Source organism: Myotis lucifugus, unplaced genomic scaffold (assembly GCF_000147115.1).
Source record: "Myotis lucifugus unplaced genomic scaffold, Myoluc2.0 scaffold_18, whole genome shotgun sequence".
In the NCBI taxonomy this organism is placed as follows: Eukaryota; Metazoa; Chordata; class Mammalia; order Chiroptera; family Vespertilionidae; genus Myotis; species Myotis lucifugus.
Genome location: NW_005871066.1, coordinates 6111865 through 6131338, shown reverse-complemented (window position 1 = coordinate 6131338; position 19474 = coordinate 6111865). Strand labels below are relative to the sequence as shown.

At 35.1% G+C, this 19474-nt stretch overlaps 1 protein-coding gene across 2 annotated transcripts in view; it reads left to right on the top strand.

Annotated features, from left to right (window-relative positions):
- Positions 1-19474, top strand: part of SUGCT (succinyl-CoA:glutarate-CoA transferase) — a 520039-nt gene that overhangs the window by 207138 nt on the left and 293427 nt on the right. For both annotated transcript variants that reach the window (XM_023751066.1, XM_023751067.1), the window contains one exon: positions 7764-7866. In XM_023751066.1, the coding sequence (XP_023606834.1) occupies positions 7764-7866 (103 nt within the window). The remainder of the gene's footprint in view (positions 1-7763; positions 7867-19474) is intronic.

Here is a 19474-nt window from a genome sequence, read left to right as displayed (position 1 = left end):
CTCGAGAGCCACAGTTTGCCGACCACTGACCTAGGTGATATGTTTTAACACAGTGCACAACTGGGTTAAAAGTAATGAAAAGATGCCTGTTGGTCAAAGGAAAAGAGATTGAATTTGACCAGTAAAAAAGAATAAAAATTGGATCACAAATGAGTGTCTGTGAGCTCCAAATGGCAACTGACTAGCAGTCTATAAGTAAGCTTCTTCAAATATCTTAAAAATAGTACCAGTAAACTTCAGGTAAGATGGTAGTGTCAGAGGCAGCGTAGTTTATGGATCTTCCCAAATGTCCATATAAAAACAGATAGAGCTACTAGAGAACAAGATTGGGAAAGTCATGGAAAACATTTACAGCAAAATGACAAGGAATTCACTTGCACCCCAAAGAGTGGGAACAAACCATCAAACACCATAAGAAAGCACGATATGAGCATTTGTAAGGGAAAACATAGAGCAAAGCATTGGGGTCTCGAATGGACCAAAGGACAAGTCCAAACTAGCCTGCAGGTGACCTTTGGAAGGCACGGGGCAAACTTGACAATAGCAACTAAAACTAGGAAGGGAGTGCAAGGGGTTCCTGGTAATATCTGAGAGACTGGGGCGGTATAGCTTCTTGAAAACCACCCTCCACTAGAGAAACTAGTGAAATAAAAATTAAGCAGGAAATGGATAAGAGACATAAGGACAGAAAAGGTACAAATAAACCTAATAGAGGGGAAGAGCCTCAAGAAGTTTTGAAAAGCAAGTTACCATATATATATATATATATTTAGCACCACACAAGAAAACTGAAGAGGGATTTCTGTGATGGTAGAAAGGCTATTTGAACCAAGCCTCCTTCTAAAAGTTCAGGAAAAGCTAATTTGATATAAAAAATAAAAAGTAACACTCTAGCTGGTTTGGTTCAGTGGATAGAGCGTCGGCCTGTGGACTGAAGGGTCCCAGGTTCGATTCTGGTCAAGGGCACATGCCCGGGTTGTGGACTCTATCCCCGGTGGGGGCCGTGCCGGAGGCAGCTGATTAATGATTCTCTCTCATCATTAATGTTTCTATCTCTCCCTCTCCCTTCCTCTCTGAAATAAAAAAAAAATAGAAAAAAAAGTAACAGAAGAGTGCAGAGATCAAATCTTATTCAATATTATTATAAGATACAAAAGGGATGAGCAGAATAATATCCTTATAGACTTCCCATATTATGTTTGCAGTGATGTTGCTTAGACTGTGCAGATAGTCATAGCAAAGCTGGTCAGGCCAGAAACCATTATAATCTATCACCTACACTTCATTTTGAATTTATACAGAACAGAATGTGTTTCTGAGCTGTGAATGATGATTTGTATGGATGAAAATTATTAATGTGGTAATAATTAGTGTTGATCTTAAGACATGGTGGTTACTTTGCCTAGTAAGTGTCTCACTGTGTTTAAGAGCCAGTTGTAAGAAAAGTCCTGAGTGACTCTGAATTAGAAGGCGGTGATTGCGTTTCCTGGATATACTCTTCTTACTACATACTTTGTGTGGCCTATGAATTGACACACAGACAAAGGAGAGAGCTAGTGAATGCTAGGAGGAAAAAAAGATAACTTCAACCATAATTTATCAGTAATGTGTAGAGATAAATACCTAAGAGGAAATAAGGTCTGAGGAAATTACAGGAAATATTAAATCTATGATTCTGTTTACGGTAGAAACGCCGACCAACAAATTCCAGCTGTTTCTCTGTGGGTTATGGAAGTGTCACAGGTCTGTTTATAGTTAACTGCATTGTAGACTCCAGCCTGAGTCTTATGGAATCTCTGGTTGGGTTTGGCTTTACTTAGATTTGTCTAAAGAGACATTTTCCTATTGACAATACATTTATGGACTGTAGCCCTGTACCAAATTTTTATTTTCATAACTTCTATTTTAATTTCTTGTCCCTCCTTGCCAACAGTTTGCCTCACCAGAAATGTTAGCATAGTTTTATTTATTTAGCATTTATGTAGCACTTTCTAGTACAATGCACCTTTAAAGTATTAGTACTTTAATTTTTCATGATAAGCTTATGAGCTAGATACTATTTTTTTTTGCTTAAAGTATTACAAAGAGTATTACATATGTCTCCTTTTTCCCCCCCTTGATCTTCCCCCAGCCTCCCCTACCCCCCAGTGTCTTGTGACCATTGGTTATGCTTATATGCATGCATACAAGTCCTTCTGTTGATCTCTTACCACCCCCCACCCCAACCCTACCCAGCCTTCCCACTGTAGTTTGACAGTCTGTTCGATGCTGCTCTGCCTCTGTATCTATTTTTGTTCATCAGTTTATAATGGTCTTTATTATCCATAAATGAGTGAGATCATGTGATATTTTTCTTTCATTGGCTTATTTCACTTAGCATAATAGATACTATTTTTTAAACCAACTTGAAAAGCAAACTTAAAGGACAAAGAATAATGAAGTAAATAAAGTTAAAGACAATCAAAAACTAGGAGAAGAAACTTGGAATGCATATAACTAGTAAAGGATTTGTATATAGGGTACGTCGACTCTGTGAATGAAGGTACCTGTTGAGAAGGGCTCCAAAGAGGACACTAGGCATATGAAAAGATGCTCAATGTCACTATCATCAGAGAAATGCAAATAAATATGACAAGGAGATATAAGCTCACATTTGACAGAATAGCTATTATCAATAAATCTACCGACAATAAGTGTTGGCCAAGATGTGCACTGTTGGTGGTAATGCAGACTGGTGCAGCCACTGTGGAAAGCAATTTGGAGTTACCTACACAAATTGAAAGTGGAACACCTCATGACCTAGTTATTCCACTTCTGGGAATTCATCTTAAGAACTGAAACACAAATTATAAAAAATATACATGCATCTCTGTGTTCATTGTAGCATTATTTACAATAGCCAAGGTTTAGAAGCAGCCCAAGTGTGCATCAGTAGATGAGTGGATTAAAAGCTGTGGTATTTTTACACAATGAAATACTACTTGGCCATAAAAAAGACTGAAATCTTACCCTTTGCAACACATGTCTGGACCTGGAGACCATTATGCTAAGTGAAATAACCCTGGCAAAGAAAGATAAGTACTATATGATTTCCACTCATAGGTGGAATCTAATGAATAAAACAAACCAGCAAATGAAATAGAAACAGATTCATAGATAGAGGGGAGGAGGTTTGGGGCTGGGTGAAAAAGGTGAAGGATTAACCAAAAAACCCCCAACAAACAAACTCATAGACACAGACAACTGTATGGTGATTACCAGAGGAAAATGAGGGTGAGGGGAAGCAGAAGAGGATATAGGGAGGATCAAGGAGAATGGAAGGAATCTTGGTTTGTGTGGTGAACACACAATACAATATACAGATTATGTATTATAGAATTGTGCACCTGAAAACTATATAATTTGATTAGCCAGTGTCCCCCCTATAAATTCAATAAAAGGTGGGGAAAAAAGAAAAGAGTTCAGCTGAAAAATGGACAAAAGATATGAAGAGAAACGAAAGAACAGAAAGAAAAATATCTGAAAGCTTGTAAACTTATGAAAATATGTTCAATTTCTCCATCTGTGAGAAATGCAACTTAAAGTTACCACTTCTATCAGTTTGGCAAAACTTCCGTTTGACAATAACAACTTGGTAAGCACCTAAGGACATGGAGCATGGTGGAAGCACAAATTGGCATCAACCACTTTGTAGAGAAATTTGGCAAAATCTGAGATAGCTAATGATGTGCCTGCTTTATGACTCTGCAATTCTACCTCTGTGTATAACTTAGGGAATCAACCCCATAGAACAGATTAACTGGAAATAATGTGCCATTGCTAGGAGAAAAAATAGATTTAGAATTATTTCACAGAAACATGCCAAGTGGATAATAAAATGAATGAGCCAAATCTACATTTGTGAATATGGATAGATCCTGAAATTAAAATATTTAATAAGAAAAGTGAGTTGCAATGTAAAGTTTAAAGATACACATCCAAACAGATACACACGCAAAATATATACAATAACATGAATATAGAAATGCACATGAACTTTTTTTGGATGGTGGTTACTTCTGAGAAGAAAAAAGGGGGAAAAGGTTAAGTAGAGGTAAAAAAGGGACTTTGCCTGTGTCTGTACCATTTTGTTTCTTAAAAGATATGAAGCAAATATGCTAAGATATTAACATTTTAAAAATGTGGGTGGGTGAAGAGATAAATGTATTTACATTATTTTCTATAGTTTTCTATTCATACACTTCTTTTGGGCTTGTTCGAAAGGTTTCACAATAATAAAATAAAAAATAAATTTAATAATTTAAAAACTAACTCTCCTGGGTAAAGTCCTGGATTTTCTTTTAAAAATCTTTGGGAAACATTGTTGTTATATTGAGATAAACTTCCAAAAACCTTTACGTTACGTGAACAGCATCTTTTCCCAAAGTTTTATATTCAGTTATTACTGGTTTATAGTGTAATGTGTTTTGCAATTCTTCATTGTTTTTGTTAAGTCTATGTAAGATGTTTGCTTAGCTTTTTCACAAAATTATTTAGAATTTAAAGGCACAGCTTTCTGGGTCTAGTCATCTGTACATCCAGAAAGTTGGCATGTTAAGAGGATGAAACTAATGTGTGCAAATCTTAAAATATTATGGGTTTTTGTTACACAAATATCAAAATTTATTTTCAGAAAACTGTGGTTGGCAAATCTACAACCCTACCATAGAGACAGTATGACAAAAAGAAGAGGGCTTTTTAAAAGTTAAATGTTGATGTTAAGAAATTTAAACTCAAGAAATTTAACCTTAATGTAGCTGTGTTTTATCTACCTAAATGATGCTGTCTGATTAACAATACCCAATCCAGCATCAAGTAAATTCAAAAAAATCTACAACTAAATATAGGAGTTAATTTAGTAAATTCACAACTAAGTATGTATTGGTATTTTTTATATATAGATAGATGTATTTTTATTGATTTTAGAGACGGAGAGGAAGAGAGAGAGATAGAAACATCAATGATGAGAGAGAATCATCAATAAGCTGCCTCTTGTGCACCCTTCCCTGGGGATCAAGCCTGAAACCAGACATGTGCCCTGACCTGGAATCGAACCATGACATCCTGATTCAGAGGTCAAAGCTCAACCACTGAGCAGCACGGTCCAAGTTCAAATTGTTTTTTTGGGTTTCCTAGAGGAGGCTCTAGCTTTGAGGATCACTAAACTGGACCTAAGGACACCCTACTTGTCTTATCTTCCAGATTGTGTTTCTCTGTGATTTAGATCAGCTTTTTATAAAATTTTAGGAGAATTTTTGTGGCTAATAAAACATGTGCTTAATAACTTTTTTTGCATAGATAAAGGAAAGGAATCTACATCAGATTAGATCAAGAGATAGATTTTCAGAAGAAAATGACTGATATATCCTCTGGGAGCAGTGGAATGCAGACATGCTCTGTCTCTGAGTTTAAGGCATCTATGAACAATTCCACACCCACACCCACACAAAGACGCAAACAGTGGTCACAACTGCATCTCCAGAAGCTGCCTCGCTCCCGTCTCATTTCCAAAGTGCATCCACTGTTTTCCATAACATAAAATAAATCCCTCTCTTTTGCCCAGTGGTGAAAAGCTTATATAAATACTAAAATTTCAACTATCCCCTCGAGCTTTCTCTTGGCAAGCCTGCAGCTATGGGTTTGTTTGGTTATTGACATATGTTTTCTGTGTAGATCTTCCAGGCCACTTGGGCGAGCCCAGTGGTGATAAATGCACTTGTCTGGAAAATTTAGCAGACTAATCATTATAACACTCTGTTTATGAAAACTTAAATAATTAACACTCTAAATGAAAAGGCTCTATATTTGAAGTATCTCTTTTATTCTTTCAACATACATCATTTTGGTGATACATATCTCTATAAATCTTCGAAAGTCTTAGCCAGGAGATGACTTTAACAGTCATTGAAAAGAAAATATGGATGTAAAGAATTGATTAGTGCAAGACATTTAATCTTGCATTGTGGTGTTCCCATGAAGGAATATTTTTCAATATTTGGGAGTGAAATATTTTATTGTGTACTAAATAGGGATAATTAACATTACTAATCTGTAATTAAAATTTATAATGAAAAATCTTTGTTTCTCATAATGGAGAGAAATGGGGAGGCATTATATTTAAAGACAATAATCAAGACATTCTCTAGCTGTTTGTAGAATAAGTGGCTGCATGAATAGGATCAATTACATTCCTAAAATGTAATATTACCTACATAAAAAATTAATCAGATTCTTATTTATATGGAAATTTTAATGTAAAATAATAATGTAAATTATTTTATATAAATATGTAAACATTATAGTTCATGTAGTAGTCTATCTTTTAGAGAATACATTAATTCAAACTTTGTTTTTTTTTCTTTCTTTGTAGCTACTAGAAGGCAATCAGAGAAATGTCTTCAAAGTATTGATAGTGTTTTTACACTTTTTTCTATATGGAAGAAGTCCATTTCTCTAATATAATTTTCCATGGAATCTGTAGATCTGAGATGAATTCTAGCTGTGTATAAGAGCGCTGAGTAGAAGTCCTTGAATACTAAACATTTCTACTCTATTTGCACTAGTGAAGTAATTTACTTGCTGCCAGTAATCTACCTTAGCTAATGCTTTTAAAAAACCTTTCACCTCGATTGTTACTTTAAAAATAATTTGCTATTTTAACAATTAGCAGTTCTAAAGTTCTTCATATATACAAACTATGAATGTCTTTGAGGATCCAAGTCTGTTCTGTCCTTTTTTAAAAGAGAAGAAATATAAAACAGTAAATTTCATTAATGAATTAGGTTCCCTTTTTTTCCTTATAGAGAAAATGAAGAGTATCAAATAAGCATTTATGCCTATGAACTCCAATTTTATGTTATACTAAAAACAAAACAAAGGTAAAAGACTTTAATGAATTTGAGTGTTGTTGGCTAACCTGAGATATCTGTCTTTATAAGTAATGTCTAATTTTTTTCTGGTTATTAAGTCACAGTATGGATAAATAAGTAACTGAGATTATTTTTAGTAATGCTTATGGCTATTAATTCTGATGCACTCTGAATGTAATGGTGATAAAACATGTACCTTTCTTTTAAAACAACCACATTAGTTTATTTTTTTGTTTTGAGGAGTAATATAGTATATCAGTCTCTATGCCTGAGACCTAAAAAATACTTTGCCCAGTAATATGATATTCTCAAAATTGCAATATTATTTTTATAAGGAATTCAATGACACATTGAAACAATACAATTTTTTCACATTATCTCTCTTCTCCAAGGGAATCTCTGTTAAAAAGTACATAAGGACAGAAATAGGAGGAATCATGGATTTTCAACAATTCTACCTGGTTGGCTACAATGCAATTTAAGCCATTTCATATAGGCAACATTCTCTCAAAACTAGGAGCAAAGAAACTAGAAAACACTGCCATTACTGGTTGCTGCAAAAGAGGGTCACATGAGAAATAAAGTTGTTACCTTTTCTAAAAAAAATATATTTTCATTCATTTCAGAGAGGAATGGAGATGGAGAGAGAAATAGAAATATCAATGATGAGAAAATCATCCATAGGCCACCTCCCGCATACCCCCCAACCAGGGATTGAGCCCGAAACTCAGGCATGTGCCCTAACTGGGAATCGAACCATGATCTCCTGGTTTATAGGTTGATGCTCAACCACTAGCACACTGGCTGGACACCTTTTAGAGTATAAAAATGCATCTTTTTTTGGTCTCTTTCTAGGTTTGAAGAAGAAACGACCAGCAAGTGGTTACACCTCTTTGAAGGCAGTAAAGTCCCCTATGGCCCAATAAACAATATGAAGAATCTATTTGCAGAACCTCAGGTTTGCTTTTTGAAGTTTTTATTACACCATGATTAAAACAAAAATTTGCTTTTGTTTTCTATCCAGATTGATTCATATGAATATAAATTAGTCATTAGTCTTACACTTTAATCACATAACTTGATATTTTACTGTTATGTTAAACTATGGGTATGAAATAGAAATAATTAGAATTTAAAATGGGCTGTCTACAATCATAATTTTATGTTTACCAGATCTAACATATTTCTTCAGCCGCCACTACATAAAATTTCCAAGGTCAGGACATTTTTTTTTCCTGAAAAATAGAAATATAGACCACTGAGAGGTTGGGGTCAGACATTCAGAAAACATCCTCTGTAAAAAGAAATATGAGAACTTTCACAGTTACAGCCTATTTCTCATAATATGGCTCTCTTAAACTATACAAAGCAAGGCATAGCTAATTTCGCAAATGAGAGGCTTTTATATGCTTTGATTAATGTGTGTTATTCATGAAGAATAAATTGTACTTGAATAGAGATTTGTGCTCTACCTTGATACAGGCTCCTTAGTGGGGCCCAGGAAAAAGGGTCAACTGAAAAAAACACACACAGTTCTTCTATAATATTGTTTAAATGGTTATTTTTAGATAGTGTCAAAATAATGTTTTTATTTTAATCAATATCATGGCAAGCTATTTATCATTTCTGAGATTCATATATTAATCCCAAAAGCTAGAAGAACTTCATTTCTCTGGGAAGGTTTCACTGTGACTATTTCTATATCTTGTCAGTTTTCAAAGTTTTGAATTTCTAGAGTTTTAAAAATTCTTTTGATTTATATTATGAAAGATCTTTGAAATGAATTGTTGAAAATGGAATACACGTTTTAAGCTAAGAGAACTTTGTTGAAAACTGACCTAACCCTTTACTTTGGTACCTTTATCTTACATGAATATGTATATATATATGTTCATGTAATATATAATGTATACATATATACATTTTCATATATATATATGAAAATGTTATATACATTTTCATATATATATATGAAAATGTCATGATTTAATTCAATGTTTACAATATTTACTGAAGGAAAAAAGTGAATGAATTCAGGAATTCTGCTCGTGCTATTTTTCAGCCAAGATTGTGAGTAAGGCAAGGCTTGGTCAATAAGTATTTGAAATGAGGGATCCCACTTGATACTCACTGTGTTTATGTGAAAGGGTCCCACCACATCAGCAAATTAATTCCTTGTGATTCCTTGTGGTGAGGTAGCAGCGTACACACTCTGGAAGTAGTAGACCAGACGCCCCATCTTCTTACTTCATAACCTTGAATGAAAGGCAAATCTTTGGCTTTATGCTGTACTGGGGCTGGGGGGTTGGAGGTAGGGGAAGGGGGATGGTTGGTTTTTATTGTTACTTTTCTGCTTAAAGCTGATACAAAGCTGTGTAGGGCTTTACATTTAACTCATTTGGAGGGCACATTTCTCTAGAGATAATTCCTGAGAGCTTTTCAGCAGTTTTGTTGCTCCACTTGTATTTAATCAGGGGTAAAGTCATTAAAGTAAAGAATGTCACCATAAAAAATCATTAGATATATTCTAACATTACCTATTTTTTAGGCTTTGATGAAAAAGGATACCCCTGTCACCTTAAAATTGTTCACTTTATGGGCTGGTTCAAATTGAATATAGGATAATTAGAATTTTCATTTGTAGTTAAGTTTAATTATTTCAACTCTTTTGACCTGCAAGAAATTTCTATTGTTGTTCTATGGTATATTTCCAGTACTTAGCTCATTTCCTAAATGGAGAAGGTTGAAATTATCTAAACCATAATACAACTTTTCTTTCTGCCCCCAAAGGCTCTGAAAACTGCCTTCTTACACACCAAAAAATAGATTCTAATTGCTACAGTCCTAACCTCAAAAATTCTTAAGCATACAGTGATAGTTGTTGATAATTTTACTCTAGTTGCAAAAGTAGAGTTGTTCTCTTATATATAATTTTATTCTGTGGAATTTAAATGCTAAAATGTATGTATAAAATTTATCTGGATTTTTAGTAAGACTAGAGAGCAATGTAGTATTACATTTAAAAAATAATCAAAGGCAACTATGGCAATTGTCAGTAGGACTTTTTTCCACAAGAGGCAAGGGCACTCACTGTCTTTCCCCTGTGCTTGGATATTTGGCTCATTTAGAAAGAAGTGCATGTAATTTTGAATTTTGAAGGAGTGTAGACTGTGAAAAAAAATCAGAGAGTGTTTTTCTTAATTTGTGTAACATAACTGATTTTACACAAATTTAAATAGGGCATCTACAAGTAACTATTTTGATAGTTTATTCAAGAAACCTTTATTGTTGTTAATGTACCAGGCTCACGATATTTAGTATGAGTTTGGTAATTTTCTTCCTTTCTGAAAAATAAATTCAAAATGGACTTCACTAGCAAATACTCAATAAATATTTGTTGATGCATGAGTCAGCGAATGAATGAGTTGATTCTCTGCAAAGTATAGATTTTTTTCCAAATGATCCAGTGACTGACAAGCTCTATCTATGGGCCTGGCTGAAAAGCCTTTGGTTGAAAAGCTCAGGGACTAAGCATAACGTAATGGTTAAGACTATGGAGTTAAAATTGATGGGCAGTTTTATAAACTCTCTAGATTTCAGCTTCCTTGACTGGAAAGTGGTGAAATGGGATTCCTCCTTTATATTGTTGTAAATGGTAAATGAGATCATGTTGAGTAAGGACACATAGTAGGGACTGCCAGATGTAAATGCTTAAGGAATGGTAGGAGCTCTGGTTTTGATGGTGCCCTTTGTGGTTAGTTTTTTTGTGAAAAAAAAAACACTTTCTTTTACTTACTTTTGTTTGATGGGTAGAGGCACACCCAGTGTACCTGTGGAGATGGAGAGCATTAGCTTCAAATTGAGCTCCAACTAACATCCTTAAAAAAAAGCATCAGCAAACTCTATGCCAAGAAGTTCTCAACCACTCACCGTTCCTGATGATTGAAAATCCTTTTATTTTTCACTTTCCGTGAAAGTATAATTTCCGTTTAAGGTGTCCTCCCTTGTTTTCCCCCTGCTGAGCTGTGGAGTTTCTTGGCCCTGGGTGCACGGAGCCGGCCACTTCTGTTCAGATGTGGGGCGGCACTGCTGGCGCCTGGGGCCCAGCTCTCAGTGTGTGCTGTGCCAGTGCAGCTGCTGGTTCCACTGAAAGCTGACTTGGGTAAAATACAAGGCCTGGAACACGGTGCAGAACGTGAGACTTTGATGAGGTGAAAGGGGTATGTTTAACAAAAAAACCCCCAAAAAACCCACAAGAAGGTTTTGAAGCATCACCAAATAGGAGAGCATTTTCTGTGGCTGTACTTATCAAGTAGACCATTCACATTTCATTTGTGGTTTACATTTTCCTCTTGGTAGGCAACAAAAATGTACAGGATGGCAGAAACTATTTCTAACCTAAATAATTTCATTATTGTCTAGTGTTTGGAGAAATGTTGTTATTGTTTTTTTTTTTTACTTTACCTAAACAGCAGATGATTTTTTTTTCTTTGATAGATGCAAGGTTCTCTACCTTCTATCTCTGATTATATGCCTCAGAACTTTGCACAGTTAAATTGGTGCTACAGGTATCCACTGATGAGTTAATCAGGAATACTATGGGAGGGGGGCAGGGAGTTGGTCTATATTTACTGATAATTTTTGATCCAAAACCTTTTTACTAGTGGTAGTTTTGTTGTTTTTTTTTTGTCCCTCAATGATAAATTGTGGAAAACCATTTGCATTATAGAAGTACTAGAGGCCCGGTGCACAAAATTTTTGCATGGGGGTGGGGGGAGTCCCTCAGCCCAGCTTGCACCCTCTTGTAATCTGGGACCCCTCGGGGGATGTCCGTCTGCAGGGATTGGGTCTAAACCAGCAGTCAGACATCCCTCTCGCAATCTGGGACCACTGGCTCCTAACCACTTGCCTGCCTGCCTGCCTGATCACCCCTAAACACTCGCCTGCCTGCCTCATCGCCCCTAACCACTCTGCCTGCCTGCTTGATTGCCCCTAACCACTCGCCTGCCTGCCTGATTGCCCCTAACCTCCCCGCCACCGTGTCTTCATCCAGAAGGACATCTGGAATGATGTCCGGAAGGTCGTTTGGCTCGCTGGTCTAATTAGCATATTATGCTTTTATTATTATAAATAATATAGATTATCTGCATATAGATTTTAATAGTTGTTTTTCCAAGTGCTTTCTTAAAATATTTTTTTTTAATCAGGCCAAGATTGTGCAGTACATTAAAGGAATTCTTAAAAAGCTTAAAAAACTTATTAGATGACCTCAGTATGGTCCCATTTAACATACCCTTGGGAACATGTGCATGAAATACATTGTGGTTTGAGGTTTTCCAACCCAAATAAACTTAAAAAGAAAATGCAGCTTTTAATAGAAACTATTCAAATTCCTGCAAAAATAGGTATGGATTTCACCACTGAGAGGGTTTAAAAGCATCAGTATCAACCATGAGAATCTAAAGAGAATGTGTTATCTTGCTTTCTGTATTTTGCTTAAGACTGCATGTTTGGCGATTCTAGTGTATTACTATCTTTGAATGAACTGCTCAATGAATTATATATATATATATATATTATATATATATACTGAATCTCTGATTCATATTATCTTTCCTTGATACTGTGACCTCTGTTTGGGCAAAGGGTGTTATTTAGCAGAGCCTTCCCGTTTGTACCACACACGTTGAACACATCAGGTGTAAGACATCACCCTGCAGCATCACTTCGGAGAACTATTGGGAGGGAACTCTCAGAACTGAAATATCACAGCTGGCCCTGACTTTAACGAGTGCCAAACACCTGCAGGCTCTAAAAGGAACCAAAACAAAACCCCACCCCGTGGCAGCGCGCCATCCCCCAACAACCCTTCCTGAGCTGCGCATCACCATCAGAGTTAATTTAACATTTTCTACAGAAACCTTATTCTTTCTGTCCCAGAAGGCCATGACAACTGCTTTAGCAAAACCTTTGTATGGGATAAATATGTCATAGAAATAAACAGAGGGAAGTATTGAAATATTTGATAGTTTAAAATTATCTGTTCTTTTCACATAATAATTTGTGGAAGCCTGTGAAGTTGGAGGTTTTATTAATCTCTAGGCTAGCTCATATCCCCTAAGTGATTTTGTTTTAGCACATTTTGGCAAAATATCTGAGCATCTGGAAAAAAATCCTTCAATATATGTGCCTTAAGCACCCCAAAACATAGACCTATTAGTCAAGTTTTTTCTAACACACACACACACACACACACACACACACACACACACAACTGGTGTGTTTTAAAGATTACCATTTCATTGACATTAGTTGATATTTACTAAAATGCAGTTGCATAGCCCTGGGAGGGTTATAAACAAAATTGTATCCTTGTCTCTGTGCTGCTGGGAAGTGCATACATGCAGTGCTCTCTCTGCAACTGGAAAGCAGTTGATGAAACCTAGGGTAAAACAGTATCTGAAAGTAGACAAAGGAGATACAAAATACATTTTATGTTTATCTCTGAATACACATGATACATTTTAAATGATGAATAAGTTCAGAATCATTACATATGTCTGTTTTATGATACCTGAGTATAATATTTTCAATTTTGAAGAAACAATCTATGTTAGACTTCAGTGATTAAATGAAATAAAAATTGAAAGTTTATGCTTCAATTTTATGTTAAAACTAGAGGCCTGTTGCACAAAAAGATTCGTGCAATAGGCCTTCCCTTCCCCTGGCTGCCAGCACCGGTTTTCCTCCGGCACCCGGGACCCAGGCCTTCGTTCCGGCCGGAGGCGCCTTCAAGCCTCTCACGGCTCCCATGGCCGGAGCCGCCTTTAGTCTTCGATCTGCCACTTTGCGCCTATGTATGCAAATTAACCGCCATCTTTGTTGGCGGTTAATTTGCATATCTCGCTGATTAGCCAATGGGAGGCGTAGCTAAGGTATGGTCAATTTCAGTCTTTGTCTATTATTAGATAGGATATAAGGTATTAGGCAATAATATTTAATTTTACTTGGTTGATTTGAGAAGAATCTAAATGCAAAACACCATGTGGCCCTAGTCAGTGCCACTAAGTGATTAGAGCATTGGCCCACACTGAAGGGTCATGGGTTCGATTCTTGGTCAAGGGCATATATATGGGTTGTAGGTTCGATCCCTGGCCCTGGTTGAGGCATGAGTGGGAGGCAACCAATTGATGTGTCTCTTTCACATTGATGTCTCCCCCTCACTATCTTTTTTCTACTCCTCCCTGCCTTCCACTCTCTCTGAAAATCAATGGGAAAAATATTCTCAGATGGGGATTAACAAAAAAAAACAAAACAAAAACATCTTATGTGTTACTATGTAAGAGGAAACTCATTGAAATGTCACATAAAAATTATTGTTATTCTATGTTCATTTTTTCATATATCTAAGAAATTTGGATATGCTAATTTCTTTGAACTATGATCTATATACACATACCTATATGTATATGTATTTAGATATTTATATATCCAACTGGAATGCCTTGAGCATTTCTTGAATGACATTGATGGAAATAAGTTTGTAGAATTTATGTTAAATTAAAGAAAAGCCTCCTTCCCTTTTCATCTTTTCATAAAAACATAAAGGGCATGATTTAGGACAAAGGAAACCATAACCACTTATTCGTTTTTTCATTCATTCATTCTTCTGTTCATTCAGCAAATAGTAACTGCAGACCTACCATATAGTTTATATATGACTGCATCAAAAGCACAAAGACGGCGCTATTAAATATTCAAGGAGGATGCCTAGTCCAGTTCAAGGCAGAAAAGGAGAAATAATGGGCATAAAACAGCATGAAATGAATTAACAAAAGCTTAAAATCTGACAAAAACACTTTTAACTTACCAAAGAACTCTTTATCCTTTTAAATACTTGTTGCAATTACTTTACTGTAATAGTAATAAATTCCTTCTCAATGATTAAGAGGAATTTAATGGAGGGTTTCAACTTTTACTCTTCAGGGATTTTTAAAATTATTTTTGACCTGGGAACATCTGAAAATTTTGTTTGTACTTTTTGTTTGTGTGTTTTTATAAAGTGTTTCTCCGTATCTGTCTATTCTTTCTTTAAAACACAGCTTAATCATCAAAAACAACATATACATCTCATATTTTCCTAACATTTTCAAAGTATTTCAGAGTGGAGATACAAAGTATGATCATTGACTTTTCCTAAGTCGTGAACTTTCAAACCAAAGACCTAATGTATTTTTTTATAGGTAAAAAATGAAAACCAAGAAAGTGTAACCTCAGGGAAGCAAAAATCGGAACCTCATGCCATTTTCCATAGTGGCTGTATCAATTTCATTCCCACCAGCAGCACAAGGGTTTCCTTTTCTCCACATCCTCACCAGCACTTGTCTGATCTTTTTGGTAATAGACATCCCAGCAGGTGTGAGGTGATATCTCATTGTGGTTTTGATTTGCATTTCCCTGGTGATTAGTGATGTCAAGCACTTTTCTATGTATTTGTTGACCTGGGAACATCTAAAGTATTTTTTAAAAATAAATGTCTATTCAAGTTATTTGCCTATTTTAAAACTGAAATACAGATTAAGTAATTTGAAAGTTATTAATACAGTGGAACAATATATTGCCTTTATCATCTTTTTGAGGAATGACATCAAAGTTTTGATTCATAAAAATGGAACAAAGCATCATACAAAATTATACTTAATATAAATTCAGTTTTGTAAAAATAAGTATCGTTTTTAAAAAACAATCATATACTACCATTTTATTTAGGAAAAATGGTTAAAATAGTCTCATAGCTTGCCCTAGCTGCTTTGGCTCAGTAGATAGAGTGTTGGCCTACGGACTGAAGGGTCCTGGGTTCAATTTCCAGTCAGGGCACATGCCCGGGTTGCAGGCTCAATCCCCAGAAAGGGGCATGCAGGGGGGTAGCCAGTCAATGATTCTCTCCCATAATTGATGTTTCTATCTCTCTCTCCCTCTCCCTTCCTCTCTGAAATCAATAAAAATATATTAAAAAATATTCTCATAACTTAAATGGTTTCTTAAGTGGAAATTTAAAATGAGTTATTCTAATGAAAGCACTTTTTTATTATTTTTGTAGTTACTTATATACATAAAACATTTTAGTAGTACTGAACAAGAACAAGATTGTCAGGGACTGAGCACATTTTATATTTTAAGAACTTTTCTAAAATGATTAACAATGAAGGAGGAATAGATACAAAACGGCATAGTCATAGTCTAAAGGGACCTTGGAATGGAATTCTGTTCTTTGAGAACTTAGTAGTTAAAAGTGGACCGGGAATTTGCAATTTATCTTTTTTATATTTGTTTCTTGTACTTTAGGTTCATACTAAAAAACTACTGACAAATTTAAGGATATGAATATTTTCACTTATAATTTCTTTTAGAAGTTTTATAATTTGACTTACATTCAGGTGTGTGATCCATTTTGAGTTCATTTGTGCATGTTTGGGCATGGTGTGAGGTGGAGAATCCCACGTATTATTTTGCATGTGGATATATCCCGTTGTCCCAGCATCATTTATTGAAAAGACTAGTCTTTTCCCATTGAATTTTCTTGGTACTTTATGATAAAAATCATTTGACCATTAATGTAAGGGTTAATTTCATAACTTTGATTACATAGGAGTGTCTTACTTCCACATTTGTATATATTTATTAAACTTGTAAATGTTGATTTTATTTGTAAAATAAAAAAACATACTTTGCATAATTTCAGCTTCTTCATATTTATTTAGGCTTGTGTTATGGCCTAACACAGGATCTATTCTGCTGAATGTTCCAGGTGTTCTTTAGAAGAATGTATATTTTTTGGCATATTTCATAGATGCCTGTTAGGTCTTATTTTTGCATTCCATTGTTAACTCTTGAATTTCCTTGTTGATCTACTAACTGATCATAATACCCATGACTGAAAGTTGGGTATTGAAGCCTGCAACTATTATGTTGAATTGTCTATCTCTCCTTTCAATCAGTTTTTGCTTCATGTAGTTTGAGCTGTGTTGTTATGTGCATATATGTTATATCTTCCTGATAGATTGTCCCTATTATCATCATGAAATGTCCCTTTTTACTTCTAGTAACATTTTTTTTTGTTTTAATATATATTTTTTGATATTAGTATAGCTGCCCCCTTATCTGTTATGGTTGCTGTTTGCATTATACATCTTTTTCTATCCTTTTATTTTTAACCTACTTGCATGTTTGAATCTAAAGTATCTCTCTCTCTCTTTTTTAGTTATTTACTTACTAGTTTCTCTTGGGCTTGTAATATACAACTTAATTTATCAGAATTGACTTCAGTTGTATACTGACTGAAATATGAAAACTTTGTTACAGTGAAATATGAAAACTTTGCTCCTATATAGTTCCTTTTTGTGTATATAGATATGAAACATCTATGTATATTGTAAACTCAGCAATTCACTATTATAATTATTACTCTATATGATGTTATATAATATTAAGTATTTCCAGGAAGCTGATAGAAGAAACGAGAGCCAGCCTATATGAATTTTTTATATTAATTTTATTTATGCTGTCTTCTCTTAATTTCTTCCTATGGCTTTGGGTGATAGAACTGAGTTGGATCTGATGTCCTTTCCTTATTCCAATAGAGCTTTTTGCTTTATCTACATCCCTGTGCTATTATTGACAAAAATAGGCCATTTCTATATGTGATAGGCCCAAGAGTACACTTATATACATATACTTTATTGCTATAACTTTTCAAATCAGTCAAGAAAGGAGAAGTATGCAATTATACTTTAAAAAAATAATCGCCTACATAATTATTTTATTGATATTCTTTCTGTATTCTGTGTGTGGATTTGCAGTGCTTTATGGTATCATTTACTTTCAGCCTAAAGAATTTTCTTTCGTATTCATTCAAATGTAAGTCTGCTACTTAACAAATTATCTGCTTTGGTTTATCTTTAGTTTAGCTTCATTTGTGAAAGATAGTTTTGCTGGATACAATATTTGGTAGTTTGGTAGTTTTTACTTTCAGCATTTTGAATATGTTGCTCCACTGCCTTCTGACTTTCATGGTGTGTGATGAAATGTTAAATATTAATCTTATTAATTTTTATTTTGCTCCTTTCAGGATTTCCTCTTTGTCTTTAAACATTGAGTATGGTGTGTCTGGGTATGTGTGGATCTCTTTACATTTATCCTACTTAGAGTTCGTTGAGTTTCTTAGATGTGTAGATGAATACTTTCATGAAATTTGCAAAGCTTTCAGTCATTTAAAAAATATTTTCATCCCTTCCTCATATCTCTTTCTGGTACTCCTATTATTTGTATGTTGGTATGCTTAATAGTGTCTCACATTTCTCTGAGACTGTTCATTTTTCTTTATTTTTTCTCTGTTCTAGGCTTGCATAATCTCTATTATCTATCTTTGAATTTCTGTTTCTTTCAGTTCAAATATATGGCTGTGCCTCTCTAGTCAATTTTTCATTTCAGTTACTGTACTTTTAGTACAGTAACAGAATTTTCATTTGGTTCCTCTTAATAATTTGAATATTTCTATCTCTTCATTGATATTATCTCTTTGATGAGACATTGTCCTCATATCTTCTTTTAATTCTTTAAGCATGGTTTCCTTTTGTTCTTTGAATGTATTTATGATAGCTGCTTTGAAGTTCTTTTCTTCTAAGTTCACCATCTGGGCCTCTTCAAAGGCAGTTTCTATTGCCAGCTTTTTCTTTCTATTTATTGGACACACTTGACTATTTCTTTGCATGTCTCATAATTTTTTGTTGATGCCTAGAAATTTTAGATCCAGGAGTTGTTTAGACCCAGGAGTTGTTTTACTTGCTGCTTACTAAGTCAAACACCAGTGACGTGGCTGCACCAATCCTGTGAAGTCTATTTTCCCTGTAATGTATAGCCTCTGCTGTCCCAGCTCAGATTATTTCCACTTATTTTTATCTTTAATTTAGGGGTCACTCTTGGGTTGGCATAAGCCACTTATTGTTCAAAGGTTGCTCTCAGCCAGTTAGATTTTTGTTCTTCATAGTAGGATGAGTGTGACTGGGAGGCTGCTATCACAGTACAGGGAGTCTACCCCCCCACCCCCCTACTTTCAGCCAGGGACTATTAGCTTGGGGATTCCCTCTGTGATTGCTTCTGAAGGAACACAATGTTGTACCTGCACACTCTTGCCCCGACTTTCAGGGATAACTGTGGTTTTATTTTTCAGTATAGCTTCTGAGGCATTTCGCTTGGGTCTGAGTAGCTTACTATTAAGTCAGTGTTTGTCAGAGATTATTGGGCATTGGTGATCCATTCAACTCCTTACCCCTCTCCCCTTTCCTGGAAATCAGGGTGGGGGATATGTCCACACTCTCTTTGAGTGTTCTGCATTCCCTTTCTCATTCCTTGCTTCTGGCGCTTTCTCTGTCTGCATCTGTCTTAGTTCGTTCGGGCTGCTATAACCAAAATACTATAGACCGGGTGGCTAATAAACAACAGAAATGTATTGGTCAAATTTCTGGAGGCTGGGAAAATCCAAGATCAAGGTACTGGCAGATTCAGTG